This window comes from Anguilla anguilla, chromosome 7 (assembly GCF_013347855.1).
Source record: "Anguilla anguilla isolate fAngAng1 chromosome 7, fAngAng1.pri, whole genome shotgun sequence".
Classification (NCBI taxonomy): Eukaryota; Metazoa; Chordata; class Actinopteri; order Anguilliformes; family Anguillidae; genus Anguilla; species Anguilla anguilla.
In genome coordinates, this window is record NC_049207.1 from 22,855,490 (window position 1) to 22,871,707 (window position 16,218).

General features: G+C 46.8%; 1 protein-coding gene across 1 annotated transcript in view; it reads left to right on the top strand.

Moving 5' to 3' along the window:
- Positions 1–7,678, top strand: part of rbpjb (recombination signal binding protein for immunoglobulin kappa J region b) — a 55,647-nt gene extending 47,969 nt beyond the window's left edge. Inside the window, exons 7-11 of the mRNA XM_035427339.1 lie at positions 331–443; positions 1,275–1,415; positions 2,971–3,126; positions 3,838–3,941; positions 4,304–7,678. Of these exons, the coding sequence (XP_035283230.1) occupies positions 331–443; positions 1,275–1,415; positions 2,971–3,126; positions 3,838–3,941; positions 4,304–4,610 (821 nt within the window). The 3' untranslated portion in view covers positions 4,611–7,678. The remainder of the gene's footprint in view (positions 1–330; positions 444–1,274; positions 1,416–2,970; positions 3,127–3,837; positions 3,942–4,303) is intronic.
- The last annotated feature ends 8,540 nt before the right edge of the window (positions 7,679–16,218 follow it).

Sequence of the window (16,218 nt, forward strand, 5' to 3'; positions counted from 1 at the left end):
ACATTAAAAACCTTTCTTTTTAGAACTGTACACAGGGTGCTGCCACATCGCTTGCAGCTGTACGAACTCTGGAAAGTGTTTAATGAGTGAGAACCGTGTGCTGCCTGTGCAGACTTCATTATTGTGCCAGGGAACCTCCTGACCAGCACGCGTTACAACAGCACTGCGCTGCGGGCCGACCGCAGGGCGCTCGGGCACTGCGGCCGTGCTCTAGTAATACCGCCACACAAAATGGCCGCCGGCGTTACCCGGGGAGGCGAGTCTCCCGTAGTTCGCGGCGGCGGCGCCCGGCGCGGCCTCGCCCCCTCTGACGCGCGCGTGTTTCCCCAGTGGACGACGAGGAGTCGGAGGGCGAGGAGTTCACCGTGCGCGACGGCTACATCCACTACGGCCAGACCGTCAAGCTGGTGTGCTCCGTGACCGGGATGGCCCTTCCGAGACTGGTACTGGTCCCGCTCTGCTTCACTTCCCCTCCCCACTCTCTCTCTCTCTCTCTAGAGTTGGCTTTTTCATTTCAGTGTCTGTTTTGTGGTTTTCTTCTAGTATTGAGCCTCGTATTGGGTCACTAGAGCTGCGCGATCTGGCTAATTGCAGTTTTTAAAGATTCTTATCGACACCCAGTAGATATAGGCCATGATGTTTTTTTTTTCCCCGAAGCAGTTCACACTCTGCAGTTCACGGCCTCCGATATTTGGTTGTTTACTACTGCGTAAGGGATGGTTAAAGAAAAAAGACGAAAGATCGGCCGATATGCTACACGGCGGTGTTTATTCTTGCTACTCTTAAAAAATGCAATCAGATGAATCGTGCAGCTCTAATGATCTCTATCTCCCTCTCTTTCTGTCTCTCTCTCTCTTTCTCCCCTTTCTATCTCTCTCTCTCTCAATAATGTCTTGTGTGAATTGTACTATGTAAATGTATTAGCTGGGACTTCTGCAGTGTCAGTGGTTGGGTGAACAGAAATGGTGGCTCTTGTTTAGGCCCTGCGCGCATGCGCTCACAGACCCTTTGCATCTGAGGGGAGCTCCCATCCATCACCCCTAAACGGATGATCAGTTTTATCTGTGACGCGTCGCGCCGGGCCCAGAGGCCGATTAATCACCCGCCCGCCCGCACCGCCCGCCCCGCCCGCCCCCGCAGATAAACCTCGCCCCGCTCCCCTCTCTCTCTCTCGAGCCCCCCGTCGCCCGTAATCGAAGCCGACTCTCAATCCCTCAACGTCTCCCCACCCCCCCCCGCCCCCCTCCACCCCGTGACGTTTCTCCGACCCGCAGATAATCCGCAAGGTGGACAAGCAGACGGCCCTGCTGGACGCGGACGACCCCGTGTCCCAGCTCCACAAGTGCGCCTTCTACCTGAAGGACACGGAGCGCATGTACCTGTGCCTTTCCCAGGAGAGGATAATCCAATTTCAGGTGAGGCCCGCGTCGCGGTAAAAAAAGCCCAGACCCCCCCTCTGCCTCAGTTAACCGAACGCATTCGTGACGCGCCACCTTTGAATCGAATGAGAATGATGTCACGCTGTTGTAATGTTGACATGATGCACTACGTTCCCCTTCATGTGCTTTATCAGCGCTTTACTTGCTGGCTTCTTGTTGGTTGTTTTTTTGTGCTGTTTCCTCATCTGAGCTCCTGAGTGGGTAACTCAGTTATTCCCCCCCCCCCTCCCCCCCCCCCCCCAGAAGAAAGACTGGGTTTTTAATCTGTTCTTCTGCGCTCATGGAGACAGTGGAATGTGGCCTGAGTGCGGGAGAGCTGAGGGTTTTTTTGTGATGGCGGTCGGGCGGACGCCGCGCTCTGCGGATCAGCCAGAGGAAGGGCGGGGGGGCGGGGGGGAGACTCCGGTCCTGAACATCTTGATAGCGGACGCAGCGCCGTCAATCATTCTGCCTGTAAACGAATTTGCGAGCGCGGGGAAGCTCGTCTCCACGCGCTGGTGACCCGACGGCGGGTATCTGTCCATCCCCCAAGCGGGGCGATCGTATCTGGCGGAAGCGCGGAGAGGGCGCCGCCGAGCCCCCGGTTCAGATCCGGTGGGGAGCGTCCGCTCGGCGAGAAGTTTGGCTGTGCAGAATTAAAGACGGGGAAGGGTTGCTGTTCTCTGACATTTTTCTGTGCCGCTTACCATTTTTTTCATCTCAGATTACAGTTGCGTAATTGACCGAACATGTGAGCCACTCTCAGGCCTGTGATTTTCTCTCCCAGTTTGTAATGGCCAATCATATTCCCCAGCTGCTCTTATTGCTGAAACCTTCCTTGCCACTTTAGGAGAGTGCAGACGAGCACACGCATAGCCCTGCCTTTTGACTGGATTTTAATTGGATGGTGCGATTACAGCAGTCCAGGCCCCTCTCTCTTAACTGAGATCAGTTATTCATGCAGAGCGACTATACCTTATATACCAGGTTCAAAACTTGCTTAGCAGTCAGCGATATAGAGTTACCGTATCCTTCTACTGATTGGCTGCCGTGTTCAGGTTCTGATTGGTTGCCGTGTTTACGTTCTGATTGGCTGCCGTGTTCAGGTTCTGATTGGCTGCCATATTTAGGTTCTGATTGGCTGCCGTGTTCAGGTTCTGATTGGCTGCCGTGTTTAGGCTCTGATTGGCTGTCATGTTCAGGCTCTGATTGGTTGCCGTGCTCTTGTTATTATTGGCTGCTGTGTTCAGGTTCTGACTGGTTGTCACGTTCAGGTTCTCATCGGCTGTCGCGTTCAGGTTCTGATTGGCTGCCATGTTCAGGTTCTGATTGACTGCCGCGTTCAGGATCTGATTGGCTGTCGTGTTAAGGTTCTTGATTGGCTGCCACTTTCTGGCTCTTATTGGCTGCCGTGTTCAGGCTCTGATTGGCTGCCGCGTTCAGGCCGCCATTGTAAATAAGAATTTGTTCTTAATGACTTGCCCGGTGAAATAAAGCTGAATAAAAGTTCAGGTTCTGACTGGTTGCGGCTGTGGTCGCGCTGCCGTTTCAGGCCACTCCATGCCCAAAAGAACCAAACAAAGAGATGATTAACGACGGCGCCTCGTGGACGATCATCAGCACGGACAAGGCGGAGTACACCTTCTACGAGGGTATGGGCCCGGTCCAGGCCCCCGTCACACCTGTCCCCGTCGTCGAGAGCTTACAGGTAACCCTGGCTGCCCCGGCCCTACCGCCAGGGAAAAAGCCTGCGATTTAAACCTTCCTCCCCGGGGCCTTCTGCTTCAGCCACAGAGAACGGCACAAACCCGGCCTGTTCAAGCAAGGAATTCTCAGAGTGCCGCTGTTATGTTATTTTTACAAAAAATTCTTCATTCCTAATTAATACTTGTTTTGTTCTTAATTAGTCCCTTCTGGGTTTATTTCAGGCATCGTTCTGTGCGTACCGTACAGCAGCAGGGGAAATTAGGAACACCGGACCTGCTAAAATTAGAGTCCGCTAGAGAAAAGAACACTAATTAGATTCACAAACAGCCATGGTTTTATTTGTGATTTAGTTTTATATTTGGCTTTTGCATTTGAGTGCATTTGAGTTAAGATACGACTTTTGCATTTTGTGGTTTTCCTTCTGTCATAAGCTACATATTGCGATGAACAGTTTCAGCGTGCAGTGTTTTACTGTCCCTATATCTCCCTCTCCCTCCCTCTCTCCCTCACTCTTTCTCTCCTTCCCTCCCTGTTCCACTCTCTCTCCTTTCCTCTTCTCTCCTTCTCTCTCACGCCCTCTCCCTGTCTCCAACTTCCTCTCCCTCTTTGTCCGTCCTTCCCCCCACCCTCTCTTTCTCCCTCCCTCTCCACCTCTCCTTCTCTCTCCCTCCCTGGCCCTCTTCTTCTCTCTCCCTCCTTCCCTCTCTCTCAGCTGAACGGTGGAGGGGACGTGGCCATGCTGGAACTAACTGGGCAGAACTTCACTCCAAATCTCCGAGTTTGGTTCGGTGACGTTGAGGCTGAAACCATGTACAGGTAAGCGCAACCACTCCCTGCTGTTAGGCCCCACCTGGCTTACAACAGCTCTACACGAGCGAGCACTAATGCCAACCACAAATCATCAATACAGGTTACATATCTAACTCACAATGATAAAAACATCATAACCTAGAGCCATAGAAGTGCCATAACCTACGTTAGCACAACGGTAGGGATGGGAGGGGAACCAAGATTCAGTCTGTGAAGGCTTCAGTCTCCGTCAGAACGATTCTGCTGTCCTGACCACCGTGGGCAGTTGGTTCCTCCAATGGAGAGGCGTCCATCTTAAAAGATTGGTCCCGATTGAACCCGGCCCCTAAAGCGAGCCCATCCCCCGTGTGCCCCCCCCACCCCCCCAGGTGTGCGGAGAGCATGCTGTGCGTGGTCCCGGACATCTCGGCCTTCCGCGAGGGCTGGAGGTGGGTGCGGCAGCCGGTGCAGGTGCCCGTGACGCTGGTGCGGAACGACGGGGTCATCTACTCCACCACCCTGACGTTCACCTACACGCCGGAGCCCGGGCCCAGGCCGCACTGCTCGGCGGCCGGCGCCATCCTGCGGACCGGCGGGTCCAACGCCGAGCCCGGCGGCTACGCGGGCGCCGCCGGCGCCGCCAACCCCGCCAGCGTCACGTCGTCCTCCGCCGCCGCGGCCGCCGTGGTGTCCTAACGGCCGGCGCAAAGACTGAACGGACTCAGCGGCCGCGGCCAGACACAAACGAAAAACGGCGACAACAACCAGAGAGAGAGAGAGAGAGAGAGAGAGAGAAAGAGAGGTGACGGAGCGAGAAAAGAACTGGGATCTGCCTTCGGCGCCCTCTTGTGGTTTCTCAAGGGACATGCCTTGTCCGGGTCTTTCGCAGAAATTTTTGGGCGGCTTGGGGGGGGGTGGGGATTCATTTGTCTGACCCCCTCCCCCCCCCCTCCCCCAGAGCGTTACCGTGGACAACAGGCTGGAGAAAGAGAGACCACAACAATGATACATCAGCCATGTATAAAACTTTATTCAAAGAAAAGTCTATTTTTTCGCTTTTTATTTTTTTCTTATTTTTTTTTTCTTCTTGGTTCGTTTTTTTTTTTCCTCTTTTTATCGTTTTCTTTTTGATTGTTTGTATGTTTTCTGTAAAGGGGCGAGATGTATTACTGTGTGGGTGGAACTGAGGAGTTAGATAAATGCATATAAAACGTGATAATAACATAGTTTTTATGGACCAAGGATATTGTATAAGCTTTAGTAAAGGTACATTTTCTCCATACCTTTTTTTGTATTAAACATAGTAAGTACACTTTTGTTACCAAATAGTTTCTATTTTTCCTCTGAGCTTGGGCTCTGAAGTATGCCTTGGGTCTCCATCCCGACCTGGCTTGTATATTATAGCTACCTTACTCTTCCGACAAAAAAAAAAAAACCCTTCATTTTTGTACGGAACTTTTTCATTTTAAAGTATCTTGTTTCATTTTTTTTAAAAGCAAAGTTCGATTATGACTAAGTTTTTTTTTGTTTTGGTTTGTTTTTTTTTTTTTAAGACCGAAGGTGTTTAATTTCCATTTGGGAGAAGCTCAGAGGGCCTTTTTTATTGTTCATTTATATGAAGTCTTTAAAAAGAAAAGCTTTAAGCAACACCTCTGCCTTGCCTGCAATACCCGATGTGCGCTAAGTTTCCTTTAAAAACAAAAATAATGTATCGCGAAAAAAGGAGCCATAGCGATTTGTGACCATTCTTCCATTTTGAAGTGCTAGAGTTCTTATACGAGTTAAACAAAACAAACAAAAAAAAAAAACAAACAAACAAAAAAAACAACGTTCAGTCAAAACATTCTGGCATTGTGTGAAAAACTGTAGAGGAGGTATTAGTAGCTATAAGGTAGCGGAGCTAGAGGAGATATAAGATAGAGGAGAGTTTATCAGTGTATCACCCAAATGCGAAACTGTCAGGTTCGTTCGGCATATCTAATATCTCGACGTTTTCGCAAAATTGCTTTCATCACTGTAATTATCTGGTTTTAGGCCAGCTCTCGAGTCTGAACTACGGCTGTCAATAAGGTTGCATCTTCTCCTGGTCATTTTTGTCTTCCAGGTTTGCCGTCATCACCGTAACCCCGCCCTTTCTTTAAAGAGAACGAATCACTGAACGCTTTCAGATTTAGACTGACAGTTCAGTGGGATGTGGCCTTACTGCGACCTCTGTGTCAAGTGTGTTTTTTTTTTTTTTTTAAATGTTCGTTTTATTTTAATCGTTGCCTACAGCCAGTTTGCTCTTCACTGTTTTTGCCTTTTCGTTTTTTTTTTTAACAGGTTACTTACACTTTTTTTTAAACTGTTGCATTGTTACATTGGTGTATGAAGATCTGCTGAAATGTATCGCTTGAAAAGCCGCCACGTGCGTTTTTCCCCTTCTTTCCCGCTACCCTTCCATGGCGCCAAATCTTGCCGTACAGGTTAAACCGGTAAAATGTTTTGCAACCGCTGAGCACGCGTCCTTTGAAAAAAATAAAAAATAAAAAAAGACGTTCTGCCCTCTAAACCAAAAGAACAGGGGCCCTGACCCAGGAGACCAAACAAGCGCAGAGCACTGACTCCAGAGAGTGACGTTACCTTTTCTTTTTTTCTTTTCTTTTCGCGAACGCGCGTACCACGTTAAGCCCTGTTACAGGCGCGCACCGTGCGGGTGCGCTGGGTTACAGACGTCTGGACCAATAAGTGTGGCCGACACTAAAGTTCCTCCGTGTCACTGTTAAAGAAGGGAATGTTCCATTGGCCGCCCGCTGCCTAACTGTGAGGTCACTTCCTTACCCCAGAGATGAAACGGAGCTGCAAAGCTGCACAAGCGAATCCGGGAGGTTATTTCAGTCTTTTCTGAAGATGACGGCCTTCCTCTCCCACGTGTTAGCCTGCACGAGTCAGTACCGTGGCTGCTAAGCCATGTTTTTTTACTAGCTAAAATCAACAATTATTTGCAAGTGAAGTAAACATTAGCTAATGCTGGAAAAAGCTTTTTTATCACATTATCGGTTTTGGGGAAAAAAAAACTAAACGAAATCTGTTCACCAGCACTTATCTTACTCGTATGTTGCAACACGTTTGCAGATAAAAAAAGATAACCTTTCGGAAAACGTATTGGTGCTTTATCACACGATTTCAACCTGCTGTTACAATGTTAGGAACTGTACGCCGCACTTATTTGTCCTGACACCGTTGTGTGTTCTGAGGTCCGGGGTTGTTAAAATGGGATTCGGACACAGGCTGCGAGTGTGTGTCTCTTCACTGGCACCGGTGCAGAAAGTTAAAATGGCTTCACCAGACCCAGTGGGGGTAAATCTGGTTCTGCCAGGTACCAGCGAATGGTCACATGACGGGCCAGTCAGTCAGTCTGGGTTTTAATACTCAAGATCCCAGAAGCACCTTCTTCAGCTGTGTGCGTCTCATCCGTCAGAGTTGACCTTGCAGTTGAAATGTTGCCGTTTGTTGTGAGCGAGGCTTTTTTTTCGTCTGTTTTTTTTTTGCTTTTTTGTTTGTTCGTTTTATTTGTGAACTGGAAGCGACCACTGTGCGGCAGATGCTGGAACGACCCCACCACTGGTGTACCCCCCCTCCCCTGGGGAAGGGGTGACCGCGTGGGGAAGACCAGGTTAAGACCGCTGTGCCCCCACACTGCGGCTAACACTGCCCCCCCCCCCCCATCGTTAAATGATTAGCCTTCTAGCGACTCGCCTCGAAATAAATAACCGTTTGCTTTAGGCATCTAACTGTCCTTTGTTTGTCAATTACACGAGCTGTCCAAATACTTCATCCATTTCATCATGAATAATGTTGTTATTATGAATATTATCATTATTTTGTATTATTAATTGAATTACGTATGTTTTTTTTGCCACTCGGTAGTGTGAAGATAAGTCACCCTTACTCTTGAGTGGCCTGTAGCCTGTAAATTGTGCTTTTCACGTTAAAGACTAGGAGGTTATATGTACAGTGTTTAGCTAAAGAATAGCTACTTTACCTGTGTCTGTCGTGGCTTCACTCTGTCTGAAAGGGGATGTTAAGACTTTACAAACGGGGCTGTTTCACTGGAAAATGACAGTTGTATTTTCTAAATTTGGCAGTTCTGAACAAACAGCTATATATATATATATATATATATATATACATATATATATATATATATAATGCAAAGAAACATAGGTCAAGTCAAGTCTCTTTGTGTCGCAGTACGGGCATCTTGCTCACCTGTCTGCTTTTTGGGCGTAAAAGACAGAACACTGTCAGGCCTTCCAGTCGAGGTCCTCTGTGTCCGTTTCATCTATCCTCGCAGGTAGATCTCTGTGTGTTCAGTGGTTTTAAAGTGTAGATGGTAGATGACCTCGATTCTGCGCTGTCTTCCTACATTATCCAAACAGTGGCTTTACAGCAGGGTGTACTCCGTAAAAAGGCAATACATTGGTATGATCATAATAGAAGTGTGTACACTCGCAAGAATAACTAATACTGTAATTTGAATGTCTGCAGAATTGTTTTTTTTTATTTTTATTTTTTTTATACTCCTTTACATTTTTGAGAACCTACCATTATTGAGCGAAAAAAGGGTTGCTTTGTGATTTGTAAAATGTTCCTCCTTTTGTTAAAAGAAGGGCGGGAAGAAGAGAAACAATTTGAGGGATTTTATTTTTCGTATTTTGAACTTCATCCATGTATATCCCCATTACGCGGTATAATATTGTATTTTTTTAAATTATTGTTGACGATGTTTACCCACTTGTGTGTTATGTCCCAACAAAATAAGTGCATTAAGCCCCTGCTGCCTCGTTGGCCCGGTTGCCATGGTGACGTGCGTAACCCCCCCCCCCCCCCGGAAGGGGCCGTGGATGAGCCTGTGTTTCGTAGCCTTTGCGTTGAGCTGTGCGAATATCAAGAGTGGAATGTTCCGGTTTTTGAGGGAAAAAAATAAGTGAAAGGAGAGAGGGGATTGGAGGACCAGGCCTTTCTGTAGCCCAGGGCTGCCCAGCCCTGTTCCTGGGGATCTGCCGTCCTGTTGGTTTTCACTCCAACCCTAAGACAGCACACCTCATTCTACAGCTAGAGGTTTTGAGATTTTGAGCTGCTAATTATTAGAACCAGGCGTGCAAAATTAGGGTTGAAATGAAGACCTACAGGACGGCAGATCTCCTGGAACGGGGTCGGACAGTCTAGCTCTCCTCTCTCCTTTCCTCCTGTGGGTTGTATTGTCAGCGCGATGGCGCGGCTGTCTCTGGACGCATCGGCGTCCTCGTCGCTAACTTCCTCTGCCCCGTGAGTAACGCCGGGCTGGTCTTAAGTCCCCTTCACCCCGGAGGTCTGAGATGTTCAGCTCGTAATTTCTTCCGTTTCCTGTTCGGCGTCTTTTCTCTGTTTCCACTTTGAACGCTAGGGGTGAGGGTGGTGTTCGTAAGGGGATTATTTTAAGGGTTGGGGCTGGGGGTCGGGTGGGGTGGGGTGGGGGGGCAGGAGGATTGGGGAAGGGGGGTGGGCAATATTGAAACCACACCTGTTTTGGGAGTAATGGGGGGAAGAAATGTTTTCTGACATATCTGATTGACAATCTTAACTGGTTTGACTGTTTACATGACACTGTGGGGGAAGGGGGGGTGGGGTTGAGGAGGTGGGGCAGGGCGGGCGGGCGGGGCACAACGACCTTAAGGCGGGGTGCTGGACTAGTCCGGGGCAGCACCATGGTCCAAAGTACCGATAGTAGCTTTCTACCAGCCTGTGTATATTTCACTCAGTTTGGAAGTGGCTTGGATGGGGCAGGGGGGTGGGGGTGGGTGTGGGCGGGGGTGTGGGGTGAGGGTGGGTGGGCCGGGAGGGAAGGGAGGGTGGGGTTCAAGGGGGGAGGGAGGTATAACAATGTTACAGACCTTTCTTAACTATCTGATGACATGGTGACAAAGCTGACAGAACAAAGACTTTCTACTTGTGTTTTGGGTTAGGTTTTTTTTTTGTGTTTGTAAATGATGCTTTTTCTAATATGCTTCAGCAGGTTTCATTTTGTTTCTTTCATTCGTTTTTTTGTTACTTCCAAAAGCAGCTGTTTTTTTTTCCTTTCATTTTTTATGAGCTCTGATCAAAATGTGTATGCTCTACTCTGCCAAATTACTGTTGTTTTAACATAGTTTTCCCTGCACTGCTCAGTGAACAGAAGCGAGAGAAGGGGCCGTCTTTAGAGACTGCAGTACCAGCAGGGCCCTGTCTTCTGCTGATCTCTTCTCTTTCCAGGCCCATCTCACTTTTACCAAGACCATTGGCTGTCTGTGTAACCCAGCACTAACTCTCTCTCTCTCTCTCTCTCTTCTTTCCCCCTCACACCCCTTCTCCCACACTTTGCCCCATTCACATTCTTACCCGGTCTGTCCTAACCTCACTCTTTCTTCCTCATGTTTCTATCTGTCTCTCTCTCTCCCCCCTCTCTTTCACTCGCTCTCTTCACTGTGTTTTCCAAGGGGATGAGATCTCTGCTCCAAAGGGACTGCTCTCGGGCCGTTTCTCAACCATAGATATAATATGTGCTTGATTGGCGGAAAGTTCTGTCAGACCTCCAGATAGCTGCTCTGTAATACACCCCCCTGACAGGAGCTGACCGGCTTTCATTCGGCTTGACCAGCGGCTAAATAAGATCCAAAATCGTGTGGCGGTTGGAACAAGTCAGGAAAAAAAAAAAAAAGCGGCTAACCACTGATGTGGAAGAGTTCTCCAACAGATAGTTACTAACTGCTGTCTTCGTTTCTCACCAAACTTTCTTTTCAAGCCTTTTGTGAGCACAAACGTATGTCCACAGAAAACAGGAAAAGAAAACTTTAAAAAAAAAAAAAAAAAAACATCTAAAATTGTAAAAAGACTTTTGTACACGTGGCAGTAAAGCTGTAAAACTGAACACACCCCTGATGTTCTTGAGACACTGCGGCTTCATTGGAGCAAAGACTCAGGTTGCCTACTTTAACCTGGCTGCACATAATTTGACCATTGTTGTTTTTTTTTTTTGTTGTTTTTTTTTAAACGAGTAGAGCCATTCTAGTGTATAACGCATTTATGTCCTGTCCACCAATGATGGGAGAGCAGGGCTTCATTCAATCCCCTAGAAAAATGGGGCGGAGCTCACCCGTTTGGTCCAATCACAGTGTTTTCCTGTGGAAAGGCGGGTCTTGATGAGGCTGGCTTTGTTTCGAGTTCATGATTGACAGCACAAGGAGGCTCCGCCTCCTCGGTGGGGTTGATGAAGCCTCACTCTCTCATCCCTGCTATCCACAGTGTGTGTGCAGATGGCTCTCATGAAAAATGGAGCTCTCTCCACTGTGTGTGTTTATATACATAAGCTGAAGTGTCTGTGTAGTAGTGTTCTCAGTACTCAGAAAGGGGGGGCTGTAGAGAGGTAGGACCTGTGCAGTTGTAACATTTTAGCAATAACGTGAAACTGGGGGTGGGGCAGTGACAGGAGGGGTGGGGTGGGGGGGAGGTGGGGAGATGGGGGAGGGAGTTTTTTGATAACACGATAGGGTTTTTTGTACATATTGCACCTGCTCAGTTCCATATTACATTAAAGTAAAAAAAAGAAAAAAAAACTACAATATTGGCAAAAAAATAAAAAAATCAAGAAATAAAAAGTGAAATGTAAACCGTTTGTTCCATTTTTTTCTTTTAAATTCCTGCAGTTGATCCAATGTCCTTCATGCCTGTTGAGATGCATTCTGAATTGCGTGTTTCCGTCCACCACTTTCATTTTCTCTACAGTCCACCAGTCAAACTGCCCAGCCTCCTCCTGGGGCTTGTGCTCACCATGAAGACTGTAGGCCCCTGATCCCCTAAGAGCACCTGGTGTTTACGTTCACAGTGCAGACTGTAGGCCACTGATTCACAAAGAGCACCTGAGGTTTACGTTCACCATGAAGACTGTAGGCCTCTGATTCACAAAGAGCACCTGTTCACAATGCAGACTGTAGGCCACTGATCCCCTAAGAGCACCTGGTGTTTACGTTCACCATGAAGACTGTAGGCCACTGATCCCCTAAGAGCACCTGGTGTTTACGTTCACCATGAAGACTGTAGGCCACTGATCCCCTAAGAGCACCTGTTCACCATGAAGACTGTAGGCCACTGATTCCCAAAGAGCACCTGGGGTTTATAGTCACAATGCAGACTGTAGGCCACTGATCCACAAAGAGCACCTGGGGTTTATAGTCACAATGCAGACTGTAGGCCACTGATCCACAAAGAGCACCTAGGACCTACATTCATAATGCAGACTTTAGTCCCCCCCATCCCCCCGAAGAGCACCTGGGGCCTACATTCATGATGCAGACTGTTGACCCCTGGTCTCCAAAGAACACCTGGGGCCTACATTCATGATGCAGACTGTAGTCCCCCTATCCCCCAAAGAGCACCTGGGGCCTACATTCATGATGCAGACTGTAGTCCCCCTATCCCCCAAAGAGCACCGGGGGCCTATGTTCACAAAGTAGACTGATCCCCGAAGAGCTCCTTTCAGAGGTAGGGGACACATTTCCCCTATAGCCATCTGTCCTTCACATTGTGAAGCTTTCAGCCATAGCTAATGTGTGGATGAAGGGCATACAGTTACTCTATGCCCTATTTTCAGTTTGTAGTATACCCATCACACGATTGTTCCCAAAAGGTAACATCATAATTCACTTAATTAGCAAACACATTTTCAGGCCTGCACCTTGCTAAATTTAGTCAAAGAAGTACAAAGAACACTGAATATTTAATGACACACAGTCCATTCATCCCATGTATGCCTACTGCTTAACTAAAAATATTTTCCCAAATATCAACACAACTGCATGCACATTGTCACTCGTGCAGTGTGTTGGGTGCTTAATTAGGTCTTTCCAGTGGTTTCCTTACAGTAAATAGTTTCACGTTGTGTTATGTCAACCTCACAGCAGTTCCTTACCCACAATTTGGGACCCACTGCCCTTCGGTACTGTATGTTTTACAGCTAAGAGTGGTGTGTGTGTGTGTGCGTGGTGTAAACTGAAAGTTGTCACTAAGAGCGGTGTGTGTGCGCGTGTATGTAATGTAACCTGCAACTTCCAAAAAGCAATGTGTAAGTGTGTGAGTGTGTGTGTGTGTGTGTATACAGGTAAGCTTATAAAGATGAATTAGAATGATGGTGCAATTAGGCTGTAGTGATATGTTAACTTGGTACAGTAATGGAATTAAGAGGGCATGGAGTGATCCCTGGAGAGAGACTGTTTGGGTGGAGGTGCCGCTCGCAGTTTACAGATGGGCAGGGCGGGTGCAGGGGTTCAGGTGGAAGGATTTTAAGTGCCGGGGAGACATAAACCAAAGAGCCGGCGTCTGGAAAATGTCAGCGTCGTCTTGTCGCCGCCGCAACCTCCTTGCTCTTTTAAGAAGTTCCTCTCTGGCCCGGGTTGTTAAAAGCTTAAGAATAATCCCGTTTGATTCAAATAAACATTGTTTATGGGCTCCACTGTACACATGGGCACACCGCAAAATGTTGGGTTATGTTTTTATGACTTAAAGGATTATACAGCGTGAAAGAAGTTGCATAATAGTTACGTTAAAGAGAAGAAAAAAAAAATCATGGCGGTACAAAAACAATGACCAGTGTCCGATATGTACTAAAACCAGAGATAGAACATCAGCAAATGCATGAAAAGCATTGAGATTTGATCATTCCACACCAACATTCAGTTAGGTTGAAGAACAGGCTGTTGGATAATGGTATTACTGTACTACAGCCTGGAGCCTGAAGCCTGGGTTGAACTGAAATACTCAGCTGCACTTCCACAAACTACCATATGAGGCAGGATTCCTGACAATTATAATTATGTGACCAAAGTATCTGGACGCTCCTTGGTCTGGGGCTTTTCATGGTTTGGGTTAAGCCCTTTAGTTCCAGTGAAGGCAAATTTTAATGCTACAGCATACAATCACATTCAAGACGATTTCAAGAACAGTTTGGAGAAGGCCATTTCCTGTTTCAGCCTGACAATGCCCCTGGGCACACAGCAAGGTACGTGTAGAAATGGTTTTGTGGAGAATGTTGTGGAAAAATTTGACTGGCCTGCACAGAGCCCTGACCTCAACCCATCCAACACTTTTGGGATCAGTTGGAAAGCCAACTGCGAGCCAGCCCTAATCAGCCAATCAGTGACCTCACTAATGCTATTCTGGCTGGATGGATGCAAATCCCTGCAGAAATCCTCCAATATCTAGTATAAAGCCTTCCTGAAAGAGTGGAGATTACAGCAGCGAAGGGTGGACCAACTCCATATTAATACCTATAATTTTGGATGAGATGTGGGATGTCAGGTGTCCACATACTTTTGGCCATGTAGTGTATCTCTGGTGCTTATAAACACTGTTAGGTAAGTTAGAAGCTGAGTGGAATTCAAATTGTGAAACGGTACAGTCTCATGGGCACCTGCTTGGCCTGGAGACAGGATATAAGAAGGGTCTTGTCACATGGTGTCACTGAATACAAGTACAGCTCTGGAAAAATTAAGAGACCACCCCATATTTAAACAAAAAAAGAATTGGGGTTACTCCACCAAATATTGATTGTTCAACCCTTCCCATGCAAAGAAATTGTTATTTTTATTTTATATTTACAGGTATAAATTTCATTTTCTTTATTCTTTGTACAACAACCCTTTTTAGTATTTTTTTAGTATTTTGACCATTTTTTTATTTTATGCAAATAATTGTTCTGAATGACAACATTTGTTTGTAATTAAATGTGGTAAACAGTTCACGAAAGAAAGTAGAAAGATTTTACACAGACACGTATCAATAAACTGAATCTGAAAATTTTATGTGGTTTCATAATTTTTCTCCAGAGCTATATGCCTGTGTATGCCTATGTATGTTAGCATTGCGTCCTGTCCAGATTCGAATCATATCAAGGATTGCAAAGCAAGCAATCTGCTGTATGGGTCAGGAATCTTCTGGTCTTATCAAAGCGAAGTTTATGGGTGCATTTACCTTTATGCAAACAAAAGTAAGTGCAAGCACTTCAACAGGGCAGAACGTAACTATAGGAAGGTATCGTGTAGCTGTATTGGCCTCCACCCAAGTGAATACAAATGACACATTAAGAGTGTTTAGTCGCTTACATATACTGTGTTTGTTCAATAGCCTACAGCCTGAAGCCAATCTTTGTATGAGTGTGTTGAGAGCATGTTGCCGGCTCGGATCCTATTCACTGAAGCTCAAGAAAATTAGTACCACATAATAATTAATGGCAACTAGTATTGTTTTTGTCTCGGGTTTTCTTTTATATAATGCATGACAGTTACCAAGACAACCTCATTCCATTCCCATTTACATTCTCATGGAAAAAGCAATTACAAAATGGGCGGGGTTTCTCAAAACATACATATATATTCATGTATAGTAGTACAACATACATTTTATTACGTCATCTTTCAAGACAGATACTTAAGACATTAAAATTCAAATTTCAAATAGAAAATAATATGAATATAGCATTCTGCTGAGTCATAAGAAGCAAGGCTACACACCCAGTGAGCATACTTTTAAGTAGTGGGGTAAAAAAAAAAAAGAGAAATAAAAAGATGAAGAAATGCTACATTAGGCCGCCCTTCGTTTTTTGGAATCGATAAGGATTAGACGTGATTGGCGTGTTGTACAGACAGGGCCCTTTGAAGGTGGAACAGGTGCAGAATGTCCCAGAGAGAGAGAGAGAGATAACGTTACTTTGGTAAGAGAACAAACGTCGCTTTCATAACAGCGCACAATGGGTCAAGGCCCAGCAAAAACAAAGAATACAAAAGCGAACGAAAAACTTGCACATCTGTAGAAACTTCACATTTACAAAACACGACCCCGGTTGATCGATGCACGTTAGCTTTGTGCTTTAGCGCATTAGCCGACAGGCACTATCAACACGATCAGCACAGCGGCATTGTTACAGGGCGCACGGCAGTTAGGCAGAAGGCATTTAGCGTCGAGAGAGCTTTCAGAGGGCTAAGCTTGCTGACGTGGGGAGACGGCGCAGTCCAAGACTGTCCTCTGTCAGTGGCAGAGAAAACCTTTGTCCTAACTGCTTCAACCTCTCTCCTGCGTTTTCTCCCCACAGCTATTTACATGACACTTGCCAAGATTTCCCACTAACCGGCAATGTCAAAATGCTCTCGAAAGCGCCGTTCAAGCACTTTGCACGATCTGGGCACCATCAAAGCGGTGACTGCTGGACCAGGCTGACCGATGTACGAAGAGCAGGGGCCAGTTTCAATCCGATGAA